General features: G+C 41.6%; 1 protein-coding gene across 1 annotated transcript in view; it reads right to left on the bottom strand.

Moving 5' to 3' along the window:
• The window catches only part of LOC132983539 (raftlin-like), a 114,633-nt gene that overhangs the window by 54,824 nt on the left and 42,892 nt on the right, over positions 1 to 16,917 (bottom strand). The window contains exon 3 of the mRNA XM_061049882.1: positions 6,364 to 6,472. Within this exon, the coding sequence (XP_060905865.1) occupies positions 6,364 to 6,472 (109 nt within the window). The remainder of the gene's footprint in view (positions 1 to 6,363; positions 6,473 to 16,917) is intronic.

Genomic DNA, 16,917 nt, shown 5'->3' with positions numbered 1-16,917 from the left:
TCAAATCCCTCGTCTGACAAAGTAGAACAAGTCAGATTAGATTTTTTTTTTCCAGAGACGTCTTGCCAGCAGTCCATCATCATAACAAAGATTGCAGATAAACCCAAAATACACTGCGGGTTTATAGTATTAGTGTGTGATCGATAAAATGGGAGTGAATCTCCAAAATGTAAAAGAGATTCAGTGTTAGTACAAAGGCTAAATAACTAGGATAAATGAGGGTCTATTTATGAAATTCTTAGCATTGGTACTAAAGTCGTCCCTTAATATTTTATACTAGATATCAATCTTGATAAAACACCAGTTGTTTTCAAATTTGTCATGCAAGCTTAAAATCCCCAAATCTGTTGGTTTCAGCTCCTATGTGTTTGCTGCAAACGCTGACTTACATCACTGGAATTGGATATTTAAGAATACTAAATATGTAGCATATGATATACAGTACTACAGCTATGTTAGCTACTCTGTGAAGCTGTAAGCTTCAGAGAACCATGTGGTCCATTAAACTAAGTTTTTGTTTTTTTGGGGCTAAATGCTAATGTTGGCATGCTAACATGCTCACCATGACAATGATCGTGTTAATTAATTAATTTGATCATGTAAACAGTTTTTATTTAGGAATATTAGCACACTAATGCTAGCTAAATAGCACTGCACAGACAGTATGGCTAAGGCTGATGGGAATGTCATTAGCTTTGTAGGAATATTGTTTTGTTTTTTTAAACCAATGAATTGGCCAAATTATATTTTACGATTTGAAGGAGGCAAATGGAAAGGGCAGGCTCACTTAATTATTACAGTTTACCATTATTATGTACAATTATGTTACAATTAACCTTAGGGAGATGCTTGATGGGATTCAGGTGACCACAGTAGTTTAGTTTGATTTAAAACATATTTTTGCAGAAAGTAGCGGGACAATTTGTCCAAAATCAGTTGAGATAATTCAGTCTCAACACACACATTTTAATTTATCATTTCAGGAAAGGGGCCTACTTTACCTCAACTGGGCTAATGAAGGAGCACAACCATCATTTGTGTAACCAAGGTGACCATTTCTGCATACTGCAATGCATACGAGCAAGAGGTTGAGAGTTCAAGGGAAATGTTGTGATGAAGAAGTACTGTATGTCCGAATGGTATGCACAATGCATGCAATGGGCAGCTTTTGTACATGACATGAAAAAAGCAAGGTGATTGGTTTTCATGTTTCCCTTAGTAAAACATAGTACAGCTTAAATTAAAAGTCTGAAAAAGATGATACAGAATATTCATTATGTGTAATGTTGCACACTTTGGAAAAGGACAGTTTTAATAAGCTCAAAGCTACTAGATAAATGATTTAAAAGGAGGACACAAGATTCTAAGGGGATAAAGTGTTAGGAGCAATTGTTAGTTGTAGTCCTTGGAAGAGTGAAATCTAATATACAAGTGAGATCAAGTGTAATGTACTTTCTGCAGAATCAATAACAGACTAAATGAAGGGCAAAATCCCCAAATTTGCATTCTTCTAGAAGTCTAAACGAGAAGACAAGTTACTCAGAATCAGGAACCTGACTGGGGTCAAGAAAATGAGCTTTTGAGGTCAGACAGGAAACTTTGCATCGCATCATTTCTCTTCATTAACCGAAATGATGCTGAGCACAAACTTGATGAAAAATATTCTGGAAGCAGCTTCCCTCATTCTGCCACCAGAATATCAACAGCCTGCAGTGAAAAACCCATTTCAATTTTGACTTGAGACCACATTTCCTATTTCCCCCCGTAAGTTATTAAAGTGGCACCAGGAGGAGGTGTCTGAAGGTCAAGATGAAAACCTCGGAGAGAGAGATTGAGAGGGGTGAGGGGAGGGAGAGATGACAGAGGGAGAGGCAGGGGGATAACGACAGAGATTGAGACAGCGGGGAAGAGAAAGGAAAGAAAATGAGAAGGGAAGGAGAAAAAAAGAGGAAGATGAAGAGAGAGAAAAACAGGAAGAAACAGGTTGAGAGGAATGGACTCCTCAGTTCACTCCTTCTCCACTCAACCGTGTCCTTTTCCCTTTTAATAGATTTCTAGCATGGCCTCTTCCTCCCCTCCAGCCTGCCTGTAGCAGCTCAGTAGATTAAAATGATAACCAACAGTAATGAGGTCCTGCAGGACTGCGGTTTCATGTCTAATCGAAGGGCAGAATGTACAGAAAAGTTCAGGAGTGACTCTTCAAAAGCTGACATAAGGGTCGCTAATATAGGGATAAGATGTGTGGGGGTTAAATCCTGATGACGCTGTGTAACAGGCTCACATAAGAGAGAGCAATGAGTTGATATATATCATCTGAAGTGCCGTTTCAAACAGGCTTTCTCCAGCAGAGCATTCATAACAGTGACATGTGCTGCAGAGCCAATTCATTATCAGATCAGTGCATGTGATTTCAGCTCTCCAGCTCCTGCTTAGCAGCTTTCATCTCCTCTGTGGAAAATACAGAAATCTTCAGCTCCAGATCGAATTTGGTTTGCTAATTTACATTAGCCTTGAACCATTACCGAAACACATGCTTTTAGTATATTACATACATACATTTAGTAAATGGAAAGCTCTGCAATTTAGCAATATGCTGCATTTTTCATTCCAAATATTCAACTCTAAGATAACCCAGGAAAACACATCTCATTCTGGGATGTCTGCGAGACAGATTTAGAAAACGGTTATTGATTTGGGGAGATAGAGATTTATGGGACGTGGTTTTAAAAAGACAGTTAAATAAAAGTGAAAAAAGTGGAAACTTTACAATCACACAAATGATATAGCTCACACCCAGAGATGGAAAAAGTGCATTTGCTAAAGTACTGTACTTATATCCAGGTAGGTACACTTGACTTTCATTTTGAAAATGGTAAATGGACCGCACTTAAATCGCACTTTTCTAGTCTTCCGACCACTTTAGGCACTTTACATGTCACACTCACCTTTTCATACAGACAAACGCTCACAGACATCATCAACTTATACAATCACACAAAGGCTCTGTCTTCAGGAGCAAATCAGGGGTCAGTACAGTCAGTATCTTACCCCAGGAGACCCTGACTGGAGAAGATGGGGATTAAATTGTCAAACTACAAATTGGTGGAAAACCTGCTTTAGTTGAAAATCGATGGTAAACTTACGGTAAATGGTAAATGGACTTGAGCTGGTACAGAGCTGTTCTAGTCTTCTGACTACTCAATGCTCTTTTACACCCGGGTCACACCTACTTATTCACACACTGATGGTAGCGGCTGCTATGTAAAGTTACCATCAATATTATCTAATTCATTTCTGCACATTCACACGCTGCCGACAAAGCAGTAGGAGCAACATGGGTTTAAGTGTCTTACCCAAGGACACATCGGACATGTGGCTGCAGGAGCTGGGGATCAAGACCCCGACCTTCCGGTTGAGAGACAACCGACTCTACCACTGAGCCTCGACCGTCACTGATAACATATGATCACTTAAATATTTTAAACTTGATATGTGAAGCGGGATGTGTCCAGAAATATTTGCCTGAGGCTGCCCGACTGGGGCACTGATCTATAAAGGGGTGACATGAAGAAGTGCGCACACACAAATGTCTGAATTATTTATCTGGTATTTTTGTCTACTTTAATGGTATCTTGTTACCCTATGGTCAGGGGTTCAATCCCCAGCTCCTGCAGTCACATATGTACTGTACCACAAATTGCTCCCGCTGCTGCGTCAGTGATGTCTGAACGTGCATGAATTAGTTATACTGATGGAAACTAGAAGCCTCTGCCATCAGTGTGTGAATTTAAAGTGGATGAATGAAGGTGAAGATGTGTTGTGAAAAGCGTTTTTAAGAGTTCTGAAGACTAGAAAAGCGGTATACAAGCTCTTCAAGGAATTTAAAGAGACATTCCTTCAACAGTCATGGTGAAAGAAAAGAAGATGCGCTACATTAAAATACCACACAAGTCGCTTACAGCATTTGTAATACTGCCAGCTTTGTTGACCTGACAGATAGCCAGTCATACGAGTTGCACCTGCGTTGTTTTGAATTTTGACTGCAGTACCCATTTTAAACACTAGGTGTCAGAGTTACATATTGCTCCTTTAATGCATAAGTAATTATATACTTTTTGATATTAGCTGTTCTCTGAATAATGAATATTTAATTATATACACATTTATGTTTTTGTGTCTGTATTGTGTCTTTGCTTTAATAAAGGATCTGAGCTCCTTACAGGTCTATCAGTTCTGAGTATTGTACCTGTTTGGACCTGACCTGGGACCTGAGTCGATGCCAGCTCCCAATTACATTCAGTCTCATCAGGTCAGGTTGGGTACTGTTGTGTTGCAGAGAGTCTATATGAATTCAAAAGGATATGAGCTGACCTGTGTTCAGCCTGCAGAGCATAATAATTATAGCAGAGAAAAAAAAGTGTATTTTGAGGTGAGATGGAGAGAGCCAAATGTGAAGCGTGGGTAAAAAATTACAGTGATTCTGTTCTTTTTGACCAAAGCTGCTCATTAATTGTGGTGCAACGTTCTGTTGGCAGCGTTGGCATTTAGTGCTCTCTATATTTGTGTCCTATGGGTCAAACACATTTTGTATTAAGTCCAGTTATCCCTGGGTGAGATGGAGTCTCACTGTCTCTGGGTTACCATCCTGATTAAATCTCTTTCAGGCAGGTTTTCCACAAGTCTTTGTCAAATTAGGTGGAGACAACTCAAACACTTCTGCCAAAATCAATATGTAGGCGTGTTAGATATGCTCAGAAGACAACTTGTAAATATTCAACATGTTCATTGTGAAATGTTCAATCCTGTTGTGTGGGGAGAACACCGAGGACAGCCGAGCATGGACTCTGTGTGCGTTTCTCACATGGAACCGAACAATAGCCAATCAGGAAGCAAGCTGACTGAAGCAGGGAGCACAACATACATAACCATGGCAACGACAACAAACGTGAAGGATAAAGATAGGTGGACGTTAGAAATGAAGGACCACCTTGTTTATGTATTTTTAAACAATGCGTCCTGTAAAACATACCACAATTGAACTGACAAGGACAGGAGTTGGACCACTGTTTACCCTAATGGACGTACCAGCCAGCTAACAGTTAGCCACATTTAGCTTTACCACCATGTTTGTTTGATTGTTTGACTTTTGAGAGTGGTATGAACTTGCTGTTGTTGAATGAATCTGTTAGTGTGTGGTGTGCTGAGTTGATCATCTCGTTGCTCACCACACACCACGAGAACAAATCTGTTAAATCTGTCATGATGTGTCACCCTGTGTGGGCTCTCTCACATTTACAAAATTGATTAAGATTTTGAAAATCCTTTAGCGTGTGCCACGTCTACACCTTAACTTCAATCTGTACCCAACTTTTCCTTTATATCTACTATGCTTTTACCCACTAGTTCTTTGTCTTTACAACAGCAATTTAGAAGACAACCATATTGAAGTTGTTGTATCCAGTTATACTGAGGAGCCAAACCTCTTGTAAGGCAGGACCAAGCAACTGTCTAAAAGGTAAGGTAGAAAAATAAACAGAGGAACTTTCCACTGTTGTTTCTCACACACCAACCTTTGTCTGATGTACCAGGTTCTGAGCCTTAAAAAAGCAAAATACTCTCTGAGATTTTTGTTGTATTCCTCTTTGTCACAGTAAGATTGCAACAATGTCTGAGTCTGATCCTTTCGCTGACACCAAAACTGTTCAGAGAGTGTTAGATTCCGCAGGACTGAAGTGATAAAATCCTGACATGGCTCACATAAGAGAAGAAGTGCCAACAATGTAACGGCGGATTCACACCTGAGAAATCTCCTAAAAATACAACCTCTTCACCACCGTCCCCTTGTTTCCTTTGTTTGTTTTAGCAGCAATTACTGTACATTGGGGGGGGGGGGGGGGGGGGGGGGGGGGGGGGGAAATGTTTTTGTCAATCCTCCACCATGGTGTTCTTCATGACATCTGCTTTTGAGGCTTTGTGTGACATTCTGCTGTGAAAAGCTTTCAGTCAAACGGCAGCGTGCCTGCGTGCCAACATGCAGGTTCAGCTGTGTGGCTGATTCACTAAAACAAGACGCATAAGAGTGCTGATGCTCGGGAACGTGCACAACAGGGTTACAGGCGGAAACAAAGTAATTTGAGTTTTGGTAGCATGCAGGCTGAGTTTCTTTTTTTGGTATTTGGAACATTTTGTGTCCTATCTGACTCAGGTTTTTTGATGTTATGCATCTAGGCCTCCACTTGAAATAAAAGCAGCAGCGATACCTCTGCGCTCACCCCCCTCATCCTGTACTCCCTGTGTTTTTCTTTCCAGCTGTGCTCGAACTGACAAAACCTTCAGCTTGGCATGTATGAAGCAGCCGTATACCTTCTTGACGTAGCCCTGGATGAGCTCTGGGGTGGGCACCTGCTCCGCAGACAGACAGTCCTCCAGCTGTAGTTTGTACGGTGGGCAGACTGGCTGGCTCCTCTCCGCCCTGCAGGCACCACAGTGGAGAGAGAGAGACAGAGAGAGAGAGAGACAGAGGACAATCAGTTTCAGCCTTTCAAACAGCCAGCTTGCCGGACAAATGCTCCCGACACATGCGGCTACCCATGCATTCACACACTCTCACAGAAGCCCTACATTACAAAATTACAGTCATAAAACATAAAAGCTTTGATGCCTGGGTCTTTGAAATGTTTAATACAACAATAACGCCCCTATCAAGAAATTCCACTGCATCAAGAGGCTTTGTTAGTGTTATTGTTGCCCTGTGGGAGGTGAAAGAAAAATACAATAAAACACTTAAGTGAGACAAAGATACACAGGGATGAAAGAAACACACATGGAGCGCAGAAAGCAGGAAATACAATGCAAATCTCGTCCCGCCCCCCTCCCTCAGCCCTCCCTGCTGAGGCCATATCAGTATTTAGAGCAAGGAGAATCTATTTATATGGTGTTGTATTTTCCTCTTCTGTCCTCTGGAGGAAATCCCAGAGCCCGCCCTGAGGAGACAAATGCTCCTGCTTCCACCTCGCTCTCTCTTATCCTGTTGACAAGGGGAAGAAGCCCCGCACGGCCTCTTTCCTCACTGTGCTACACTGTCTACATGCATGAACAGCAGGTGTGTGTGTGTGTGTGTGTGTGTGTGTGTGTGTGTTGGCTCTGCAGGAGCTCCGGCTTGACACGAACGCCTGATGTGCAGGAGGGTAAAGGATGCATGTGTGCATGATGGTGAGTGTATTAAAGGCCGTGCTTGCAGCTTCCCAGTGCATGCAAAGACTCCCTCTGAGTGCACTTACATGTCCCTGTCTCCTTGTGTGTGCGTTAAGGTTGTCAAAATGTACATCTCTTCGATACCACACGCTTTAAAAACAGTCTCTGTTCTCTCGATGACCGATAGTATCCAAAGTAATGAAGTAAAAAAAACAAGAACTACACCTGTGAGAGATGCATGGACCGTGAAAATGAAGTCAGTGCTGATACTGATGATTAAAATAACAATGTAGCTAAATGCTGATTCTGCTGGTTCATCACTTATATGTTTAGTTTGTAATCCTCTTCTTCATAGTTCTTGTCACTGCAACATGTCTTACAAACTCTTCCAACATTTCTCACACATTTGACTATAAAAACAAATCAGAGTTTGTACCACATGTGACTTCTTCTGCCCCATTCAAAACCTCTTCTCTGATGCAGGTTGCAGTAGGTACTAGCTTGCTAACTTTAAAGTGAAAACAGCCAATGCCACATTATGTCGCATACCGATGTGAGACTGATGCATTTCTAACATCTATTTCAGAAGACAGATGTTCAGTTGAGAAATTAAGTGAAAAGGAAGTAGTTACACGCACATCACGTAGGTGCATGGCAGTGCAAAAGGCTGAGGAAGAAGGTAGGCCTGCACACTTGCTCAAATGCCACAAAAAGTTTTAATTCATCACAAAGTTTCGACCGGAGGTCTTCTTCAGGTGATTGCATAACGAAGGGGCACTGCTACGGTAAGTTACCGTACTGTTGCTGTATGAGCTCCCGTGATAAAAACGTCATGCTAATTACACTCGGATACATTAGCTCAGTGGTAAACATATTCTCTTCCTCAGGTCCGTTTCAACCGGTCGTCTTGACAACGGTCAACTCAGAGTTCATTTTCATCTTGGGTGGGGGGGGGGGTAGCAGCGAGAATCACTCCCATGATTCCCTGCCAGCCTCGACGTCATCTTTTGTTATTGTTTTGATTGAGAGCCCCCTGGTGGTGGGCTTTACATACTTTGTGTTTAAAATTACCCAACTATATGTTTTTCTTTATGAACTGCAGGACACCCTAGCTATTTAGTATTTAGGTGCTGTTCAGTTCAGGGACTCACAAGAACTTGTTTTTAGAAGAAACTTTCAAATCAATCAAACAGTGGCAAAGGTTTTCAGTGTCCTGCAGTGCGATAGGTCAAGATCCAAAAACACTGGGTCCTCTCCTTCCTACAAAGAGAATCAATAACCTCTTTCGCCCTCTATACCTTGTGAAAACACATATTTCAACTCTCAAGCGCCCAGTTTGTAGCCTCTAAGCCCAAGCTGAGATAAATCGAGTCATTTTCTCTGACTTGAAAAAAGCTCCTTCCAGAGGCGCCGCAGACATTACACAACTACTTTCGCAGGATGTGTGGTACTATCTGGGACTGGTAAATTCAATCTGACACATAAAGTTGGAGGAGTTTCCTTTTAAACTTTGCCAAGGATCACCGAAGACACAACAGACGCGAGCCTGTCGTACTCTATTCACAGGGAACCCAATAACACAACACACTCCTTTATACTGTATTTTCTCCGAGTGTTTGCTTGATGAGCCTCACCTCTTTTCCCCGTCTCCTGTCAAAAATATGCCTCAATTTTACTTTACATGTCAGTTTACTGCCTGAATGAATGTTGCTAACAAATCTCCACAGACTTGTTAGAGTGAAAGCGCTCCTTTTCCCGCATGAATCCCACAGTTTGAACATCTCTGCATTTTCACATTCTTAAGTATCCTGCCGAACGGCACACAGAATAACCAGCGGGCCTCATTTATGTCATCCATCCACCCAAGAAGCCCCCGTCGAAACAAACAAAAACAAAAGCCGCAGTCACCACACTTCTACTGGATTGTCAGTGACACTCGGCGCTGCGTGGATATTGCTGCAGCGGCACACAGCAGAGCCGAATCTGGGCCGAGCGACTCGTTAAGTGCAAACTTCACACGCTCTGTGAAACATTCATTACGACGAGCCGGGAGCAGACTCTCCTCGTTTTTTTGGTTGTTTTTTTTTGCAGCGTCACAACATTCAAAGGCACGGTGACAGATGCCTGGTGGCGCTGTCAAAAAAAGGAGGATGTACTCCCTGTTGGATGCAACATAAAGCAAAAAAGCAACCAACAGTTTGATTGTGCTCCAGGGGTATCTGCAGGGACCAAAACAGAGGGAGGGAAAGATGCAGAGAAACAGTGTTACGTATATGTTATTGCTAAGTGTAAACCATTTGTACTCTTCCCTTTCTTACATTATGTCTTTCATTCACTCTTGGAGTGTTTTGGCAACACTGAACTGTGAGGTCTGTGCTCCAAGGTCAGTCGAAGCTTAAAAAGATGAAAAACTGCTTTTCTTTCATAATAAATGAATTGTTCAGGTCATTATTGAAATAAAAATGAATCAGTCCTTGTCAGATTCTTTTCACTTGCTTGTGAAAACAATAATTTGATTTCAGTTTCTGCAATCAAACGTTTTCACCTCTTCTAAAGCGATGACTCGTTTTGGATTCAAGCTCTGCATGCAGAGAGGAGAGAGGGGAAAAGCTGGAGAGGAGAAGGTGAGGACAGCATTTTCAAATGGTGCCCTCGCTCCTGGAGGGAGGCCCCGGGTTAAAAATAGCAGCTGCATCACCTGCAGTCCATCTTCTCTCTGTGTGAAACAGCGACTTTTCATGCAGCGTGCAGCACCGGCTGTCAACCTCTGAGGTCTCGTGCGGTTAGACGGGTGTCAAATGCCTGCCTGCCTATACCTGGAGCTCCCTCCTGGGTGAGTACACCTGCTAACCCCCCCCCCCCCCCTTCTGTTCAGCCAAAGACCATCTTGCGTTGGACTAATCTCTCCCACCGGAGCTGAACATTCACATGGTAACTAATTGCGTGCTACCTGTTAATGGCTTGCTCAGGGATTTGTGTTAGCCGTGTAGATGCTACATCATCTGTAATTGTGCGGTTTCCAATTACACCGTGTTCATTGAGGTATAAAAAAGGCATTGTGTTGACATATTATTGTTTTCTGTGGAAGACAAATGTAAAAAAATGCAAACAGCAAGTGAAGTCTTCATTTGTTAACTTTAAATCCAAGAATAGAACTGGTGTTCCATACAATTAAATAAACAGATCTCTTGTTTTCTGTTATGAAATTTAAACAACAAACAGGGAATTCCACTTTCTTGAATTTACCTGTTCTCAGATTTGACCATATTATAACATGAGATCAGTCATAAAACCCAACAGCTCTCAGCCAGGCTTGAGCATAGTGTAATTTGAGCACACAGAAACAGAACCCTAATACATTGGTTTGATGTTAGCAGCATCATGCCTTGTACGCTTATGTTCACTGTTTACGTCAGGCATGGTAGCATGCTAACATTTTATAAACTCCGAGCCTGAAACGATCAGGTGATGATGGTGATGTCCCCAGCTTAGGGTGATGAGTATTTGATCTTAAAACATTTTAAATGAAAAAGTGAAAAATAAAGTGACCTAATGATGTAAAAACGCCTTTTCTGCCAGTCATCTGTATGTGTCTTCTGGGGCTGTTGGAGCCAGCCTCAAGCGGACCCTCGACGAACTGCGTGATTATGCACTTCTGCATTGGCTTCATTTTTTAAGACTGGAGGTTGCCGCTTGATTTGAAATTAGAAAATTACTTCCAGACCAAAATAATTAAAAGTATAATTGTTTGCTTTTCCAATATCGTTCTACCCTAGTTCAAACCATATTCAGCATCAATCTATCAAGTACTTTGTTAAATATTTTAATTAGATAATGACAAACTCTGACCTGTTGTGACTCCAACCGAGCTTCACTCCAACCGAGCTTCTGCATATGCACCACTGTTTTGCCATTTTACCCACCCATGAAATGTAAAACTCATGGTAGCACATAAAGAAAGCCAGTATGATTTGTCCTTTGAACCCTGCAATGACCGACCCAGAGAGGACGTAAGACAGAAAACACAGTTTAAAGGGAATTTCCTCATATTATGTGTGGTTGGCCAATAGATTCCTCTTTGTGCACAATCCACACTTCTCTGAGTTTACTTCAGGCAGTGCCTAATTGTACGCTGTGTTTCTTTGGCCGTACACTGGACTTAAGTCAATATGGCTGAATACCAAGGTCAGCCAATATCTGCGAAATGTCCTTTCAACAAAGCTTCAAATTTCAATCTGAATGGTTGTCAATGTTGACCTTAATGACTCGTAATTTACATGTGAAGCCCTTTGACTCTAAGCTCCTTCTTTCACCGCTGCTTAAAACATATAACTGCATCCCTCCTGCATAGAAAGACAAAGCTGAAACTGGAAATCAGATTATATGTATATGTCTCTAAGCAATCATTGCCTGGCAGGTACAAAGTATACATTCAGCAAAGTGTTTTTAAATTATTACTTCAGTGTAACCCGTTTTGGAAAATTGCTTGACAGGAGTTGAATTACATTTATTGTATAGATGAAAAGCTTTTCTCCTTCTAAAGAAGGGAAGTCAAGGCTGGATAAAAAAATATATTTTCTCATCATAGACAGTGAATATTTAAAAGAAATGTTCCTTTTCCATCAGCAGCAGAGACTCGTCAGACTCCACACCCGCCTCCATCACACCCGGCTCATGTGTTGGTATGACCACAGAGTCGGGAAGCATCTGAACCGATGTTTAGCACTCTGTCACTGTGGAGCTTTAATAATATAGCACATCTCTCCTAATGTCACATTTTCACACATTTGTGAGTAATTTCACCCGGGTGAATCCACCTCTAATGGATTTTAGTCAGTACCTTTTTATTTTCCTTTCCCCCCCCCCCTCTCTCTTTTCTACGCTTTCCGACCTTTTCCTACCTCTCAACCCATCCCTCTCTCTCAATCCCTCGCTTTCTCTGCCTGAGCTCACATGGGCTCCTTGCAATTACCCAATAATGATGAATATATCCCATCAGGCATTGCCTGCTAAACTGTAACCCTATTCCATCGAAATCAAATTGAACACTGGGAAATTTGACAGTTGACATTTAAAATTTCTGAACGGTCTAATGCATTCTGTCTGCAATTTTTTTTCTTTTCCGTCTGTGCTGCAGAAGGTTTTAACAGGGGCCTGGGCACTGCATGGGACAAATTATCTTCTCAGCTTTCTAAAGTTTGAAGCACTTACACAGATATGTAACTCAGGTGAAAATGTCTCCACATTTGCAGATGACACTGCAATGTATTTACACAAGCTCTGTATAGACATGTGCACCCTAAATAAAGATGGCCATACAGCTATAAATCATCCATGCATTATCTTCTACCGCTTGTCCTGTTCGTGGCCATGGGGGGCTGGAGCCGATCCCAGCTGTCAGTGGGCAAGAGGCAGGGTTACTCCCTGGACTGTTCACCAGTCAATCACAGGGCTGACATAGACAGACAGACAACCAGCCACACTCACATTCACACCTACGGGCAATTTAGAGTCACCAGTTAACCTAACAAGCATGTCTTTGGACTGTGGGAGGAAGCTACCCGGAGAGAACCCACACATCCACAGGGTTCCACACAGAGAGGCTCCTGTCCAACAGGGATTTGAACCAGGAACCTAGTTCCCAGTAAATTTGCAAAAAAATGACTTTTGCAACAACAATTGGCTGATTACGAAGCGACAAAATGTGTTGAAAATTAAAGCCAATATAGAAGTGCAAAAAACTGCAGTTCCTCAAGTATCCACTTGAGGCTGTCTCCAAAAACCAAGGAAACCCCTTTACAGCACATTTAAAAATGCCCATTTTTTCAGCAGAAATAAACATGTTTGAACCTTGTTCAGAAGTAATGTTGGTCTCTTTGGCTAATGTCTTTGTTGGTAAAAACTGTATGAGGGTTGACTTTCTCTTTTAATAAATCTTTTTTGTTCAAATTAAGGCTTATGCATAATAAGGGGCGTGGCTGATTTGACTACTCATTGTAGCAGAAGGCAATAGGCTTTACTTAAGCAAAATCTTACCACTGGTCTTAAAGCATTGGCTTGTTTGTGATGTCTTCATTGTTTGGAGACGTTAGTTTGAGTTAGTGATACCATTATGGCGACCACCATCGCTGGACTTCATTGTGCTTCTTCCGAAAATCATGGGTGACTCAGACTAGTTATTGTTTTTTACAGTCTATGATTGCTACACACGGTCATGCTTTAAATCCCTCCCTCACACTGTCTTCTCTTTTTGATTTATTTTTGGGACAGGGAAAGAGACTCTGAGAGACGATGCTCTGCTTTTTGGTTTCTCTTATTTCTCTTCCTTCATATCTGTGGATTTGGATTCCCCTGGGCTGGTGCTGATGTGAGCAGCTGTCTCCACGGTGACAGACGCTGGAGATAAAGCCTGGGCTCCGTTTTCGGTCAGGGCCATCAAAGAATGGTAGACTCTGCCCTTTTCACTCAATCTCTCTCTTTTGCTCCTTTTATTTTTTTATCCCTTTCTGCCTCCTTCTCACTCGCCCCTCTCTCTCTCTTTCTCTCTCGATTTCTTCACACTCCAGCTGTGATTTTCTTTTCTGCCTCTCTCCCCCCTCATGGTGTCTTTTTCTTCAGAGCAAGGCAAGCATGTCTTAAGAAAAAAAAGGGGACGACCTGCAGTCCATTCAGCTGAAGCCTTTTCATACCAAATCGATAACTCTGTTGACCGGTTTTGCAGCAGCAGAGCCTGACCAGTGTTAGTAACAATGTCTGGGCATGCAGAAAGAAACACCAAGGGGTTCTACACAGCAGCGTGTATTTACTAATGGACACATTCAGCAGGAGGGGAGGACAGATAAGGTGCCACGCATTTCAACTATATAACCTTGTATGACTGCCTTGTATTCACCATGTTATAGGGATTTTATAGTCCCATTTGGACATTTACAAAAAAAGGTGCAAAGTAAAGGGAGTTATTCCAGGAATTCAGGATTCTAAAAGTTTGCATTTGATAACTGCATTGACAATGAGTCCAGGTGCATGCAGGTTGCCATGTGGTGGACAATGTAGCTTCAGTGTTTAGTCAGCTCTGCATCAGTCTGTAAAACCTTCTGCGTTCTAACCTCTCTCCATTTTTCAAAAGCATCTCCAACATTGATCCTAATTTGAGCCCGTTTCTGCTCGTGGAGTTTATTAGAAACATGCAGAGGCTTTTTAGGTCGGGTACAATCACTTCTATCTGAACCAGTTCCCTTGCCAGCTTGCATTGTCCAAAACAGCCGTGTGTGGTTGTCTTAAAACCGTCTACCTTTTCTGGTCAAATGAAAAACAGAGCATTCAGGACCAGAATCTAAAGTTAGAAGGAGGACATACTGGCTGCTGCATTGTTGTCAGAGAAGCCAGCACTTCAACATATCATGTTTCCTTAATGTCTGATCATATAGTAAGGTCACTTTATCATTTAATTCAGGAGATATTACACAAACTCTTTTGCAAAAAAAACCCAAAATGCAAATTTCAAAAACGAGAATGTGGACAGGCGGGTATTCATTACACCACTAAGAGGTTCAAGAATAGAGAGATGGGAAATGGAAGAGTTAAGATCTACTTAGCTCCAAATATTTCCCAAATTTAGGGCCAAGAACTGAAACTGCAAATTAACTCGGGTTTATAACTGACTGCATTGGAATTAAGAGTAGTAATTGGTCACCTGAGATGGAATAGGGGATGGACAAGGAGCAAGTAAGAAACAACCAATTACTGATCTTAAGATTGTAAAGTAAGGGATTACACGTACAGGAGAATCCAGATGGCAGGTTAAGTCAGTTCACGTTTCAATTCTAGGTCAGTTTGGGATAAAGTCTGCAGCTTCAAAACTGTTTTTCCCAAAGTTTTAAACTGCAAAAAGTTCTGAAATTTGCTCCCTGACTGTTTCTTCTCAAAAGACTTCAGTGAAACAGAGAGAAAGTAACCTCATTCAGAGAAGGGGTAAAGTTAAACTGAATCCATTACCGATCTTAACGTCAAAGATCTGAGTGCATCTGCTCACAGATCTGTATAAATGAGACAAACCGGTCGATGGTGTGATTTTAACATTATAAACTGGTTCACTGGTTAGCTTGGTGTCATACAAGAAGTAGACAACAACCTCCAGAATCGTTGACATCAAGAGGCTTAAAACCTGCCTCAGCTCCAGCTCTCAGCCTGTCGTTAGGTTGTCTGAAAGTTAGGCTGAGACAGGATTTCCAACATGGCAGCTGCTGCCGATGAGCCTTCAGTGCCCCCCTGGCTGACATCACTCAGGCTTCGTCCATTTACATTTACAGTCTTATGTTTTTACGATTTTTTCTCAGTTCCACAAAGCAAAAAACAACACCCTGGGAATCTATAACCATTTTGCATGGGATCAAATTGAACGGTAATTGAGTCAAATCAGTCTATATATTAATAAATTGTAAATTTATCCGACCATTGGCGATGAATCTAGATCAAAACTGATGTGTTGTAGAAATGTGGTCTGATAACTTGTGTCCAGACGCTTAACCTACTGTATGATATTGTTAAATTTAGATACGTTTTGTGTTCCTATGTTTAGGAGCATTGAGGGTTTCTGTGACAGATTTTTCTTTGACAGGGGCTTTTCAATCAGAGGATTACACTTATGTAAAAGATGATTTTATGCCTGACTGGGGAAAGAGAGAATTAAACCTTGGCCTGTCAACAAAACATTTATGTCATGCAACGTCCTCATTGAAGTGTATAGTCAGGGGGCCTTCCTGCATGGCCTTCTACGTCTTTGTCACCGCAGCAGTCGATAAAAACATCACAAGTCCACATGGACAGAGTGCTGCAGTGAAATGACGCGAGTGCTTACTGACTGATTGATTAATTATGCAGTGTTTTCATGTCTTCTTCAATAAATTCATGAAGGCAGTTGATGGGAAACACAAAACTGAGTCAGATGTTTTTTCATTTAGAAATTCATAAACATCTTCAGGTATCCTGGGAAGTGTTGGCCATCAGGGAGGGCAGCGCTGCGTGTATGTGCATTCTCGACTGTGTGTGTATGTGGAGCTCCCACTTTGGACACCTATATTACATTGTTTCAAATCACTATGAATGTCTTCAGGCGTCTTATTGACACAAATCTCATCCTGCTGTCTTTCAATAGTCAAACGTGTTCCTCACTGTGGATTTATGACACTGAAAAACTTTTTTACAGTCTAATGCAACTCATTATCTGACACCTCCCTCGTGGCAGTGGTTTCACACATTGAAAACATCTTTATAGAGTAAGTATGTCTTCATGCTGATGGTTTGGTTTTTTAAGGCCATATGGAGGAATCAAAATTGATTTCAGTCTGTTTCTTGACTAGCAAAAAACTCTCAGGAGCTGTAAGCATTTAGGAATCGATGAGATTGAAACCCTAAATTTGTGATATTTACCTTCTTTACCTTCTTAATGAATCATCTTGGTATAGATGAATTGTTGCCTAGTCCAAGATTGATTAAATTGAAGAGTTGCTTCTTTTGGGCTTATATTCTCAGACCTGGTTGCTTGTTTCTCGTGCCAGATCTGGCAACCCTGAATAGATGCAATCCTGAGGAATGAAGGTGTCTTCGATAAGAGGACATGGCAGTAAAAGGTTTTTAAACATGTTTTTTTTTTTTAACGTCTTGGATTGCAGCTGTTGGGTGATCGATGGTAAACCAGGCATGTATAAACACCTTGCTCAGCAC

This window comes from Labrus mixtus, chromosome 11, assembly GCF_963584025.1.
Source record: "Labrus mixtus chromosome 11, fLabMix1.1, whole genome shotgun sequence".
Classification (NCBI taxonomy): domain Eukaryota; kingdom Metazoa; phylum Chordata; class Actinopteri; order Labriformes; family Labridae; genus Labrus; species Labrus mixtus.
The sequence above is the reverse complement of the archived record's forward strand: the minus strand, read 5'-3'. Positions and strand labels throughout refer to the sequence as shown.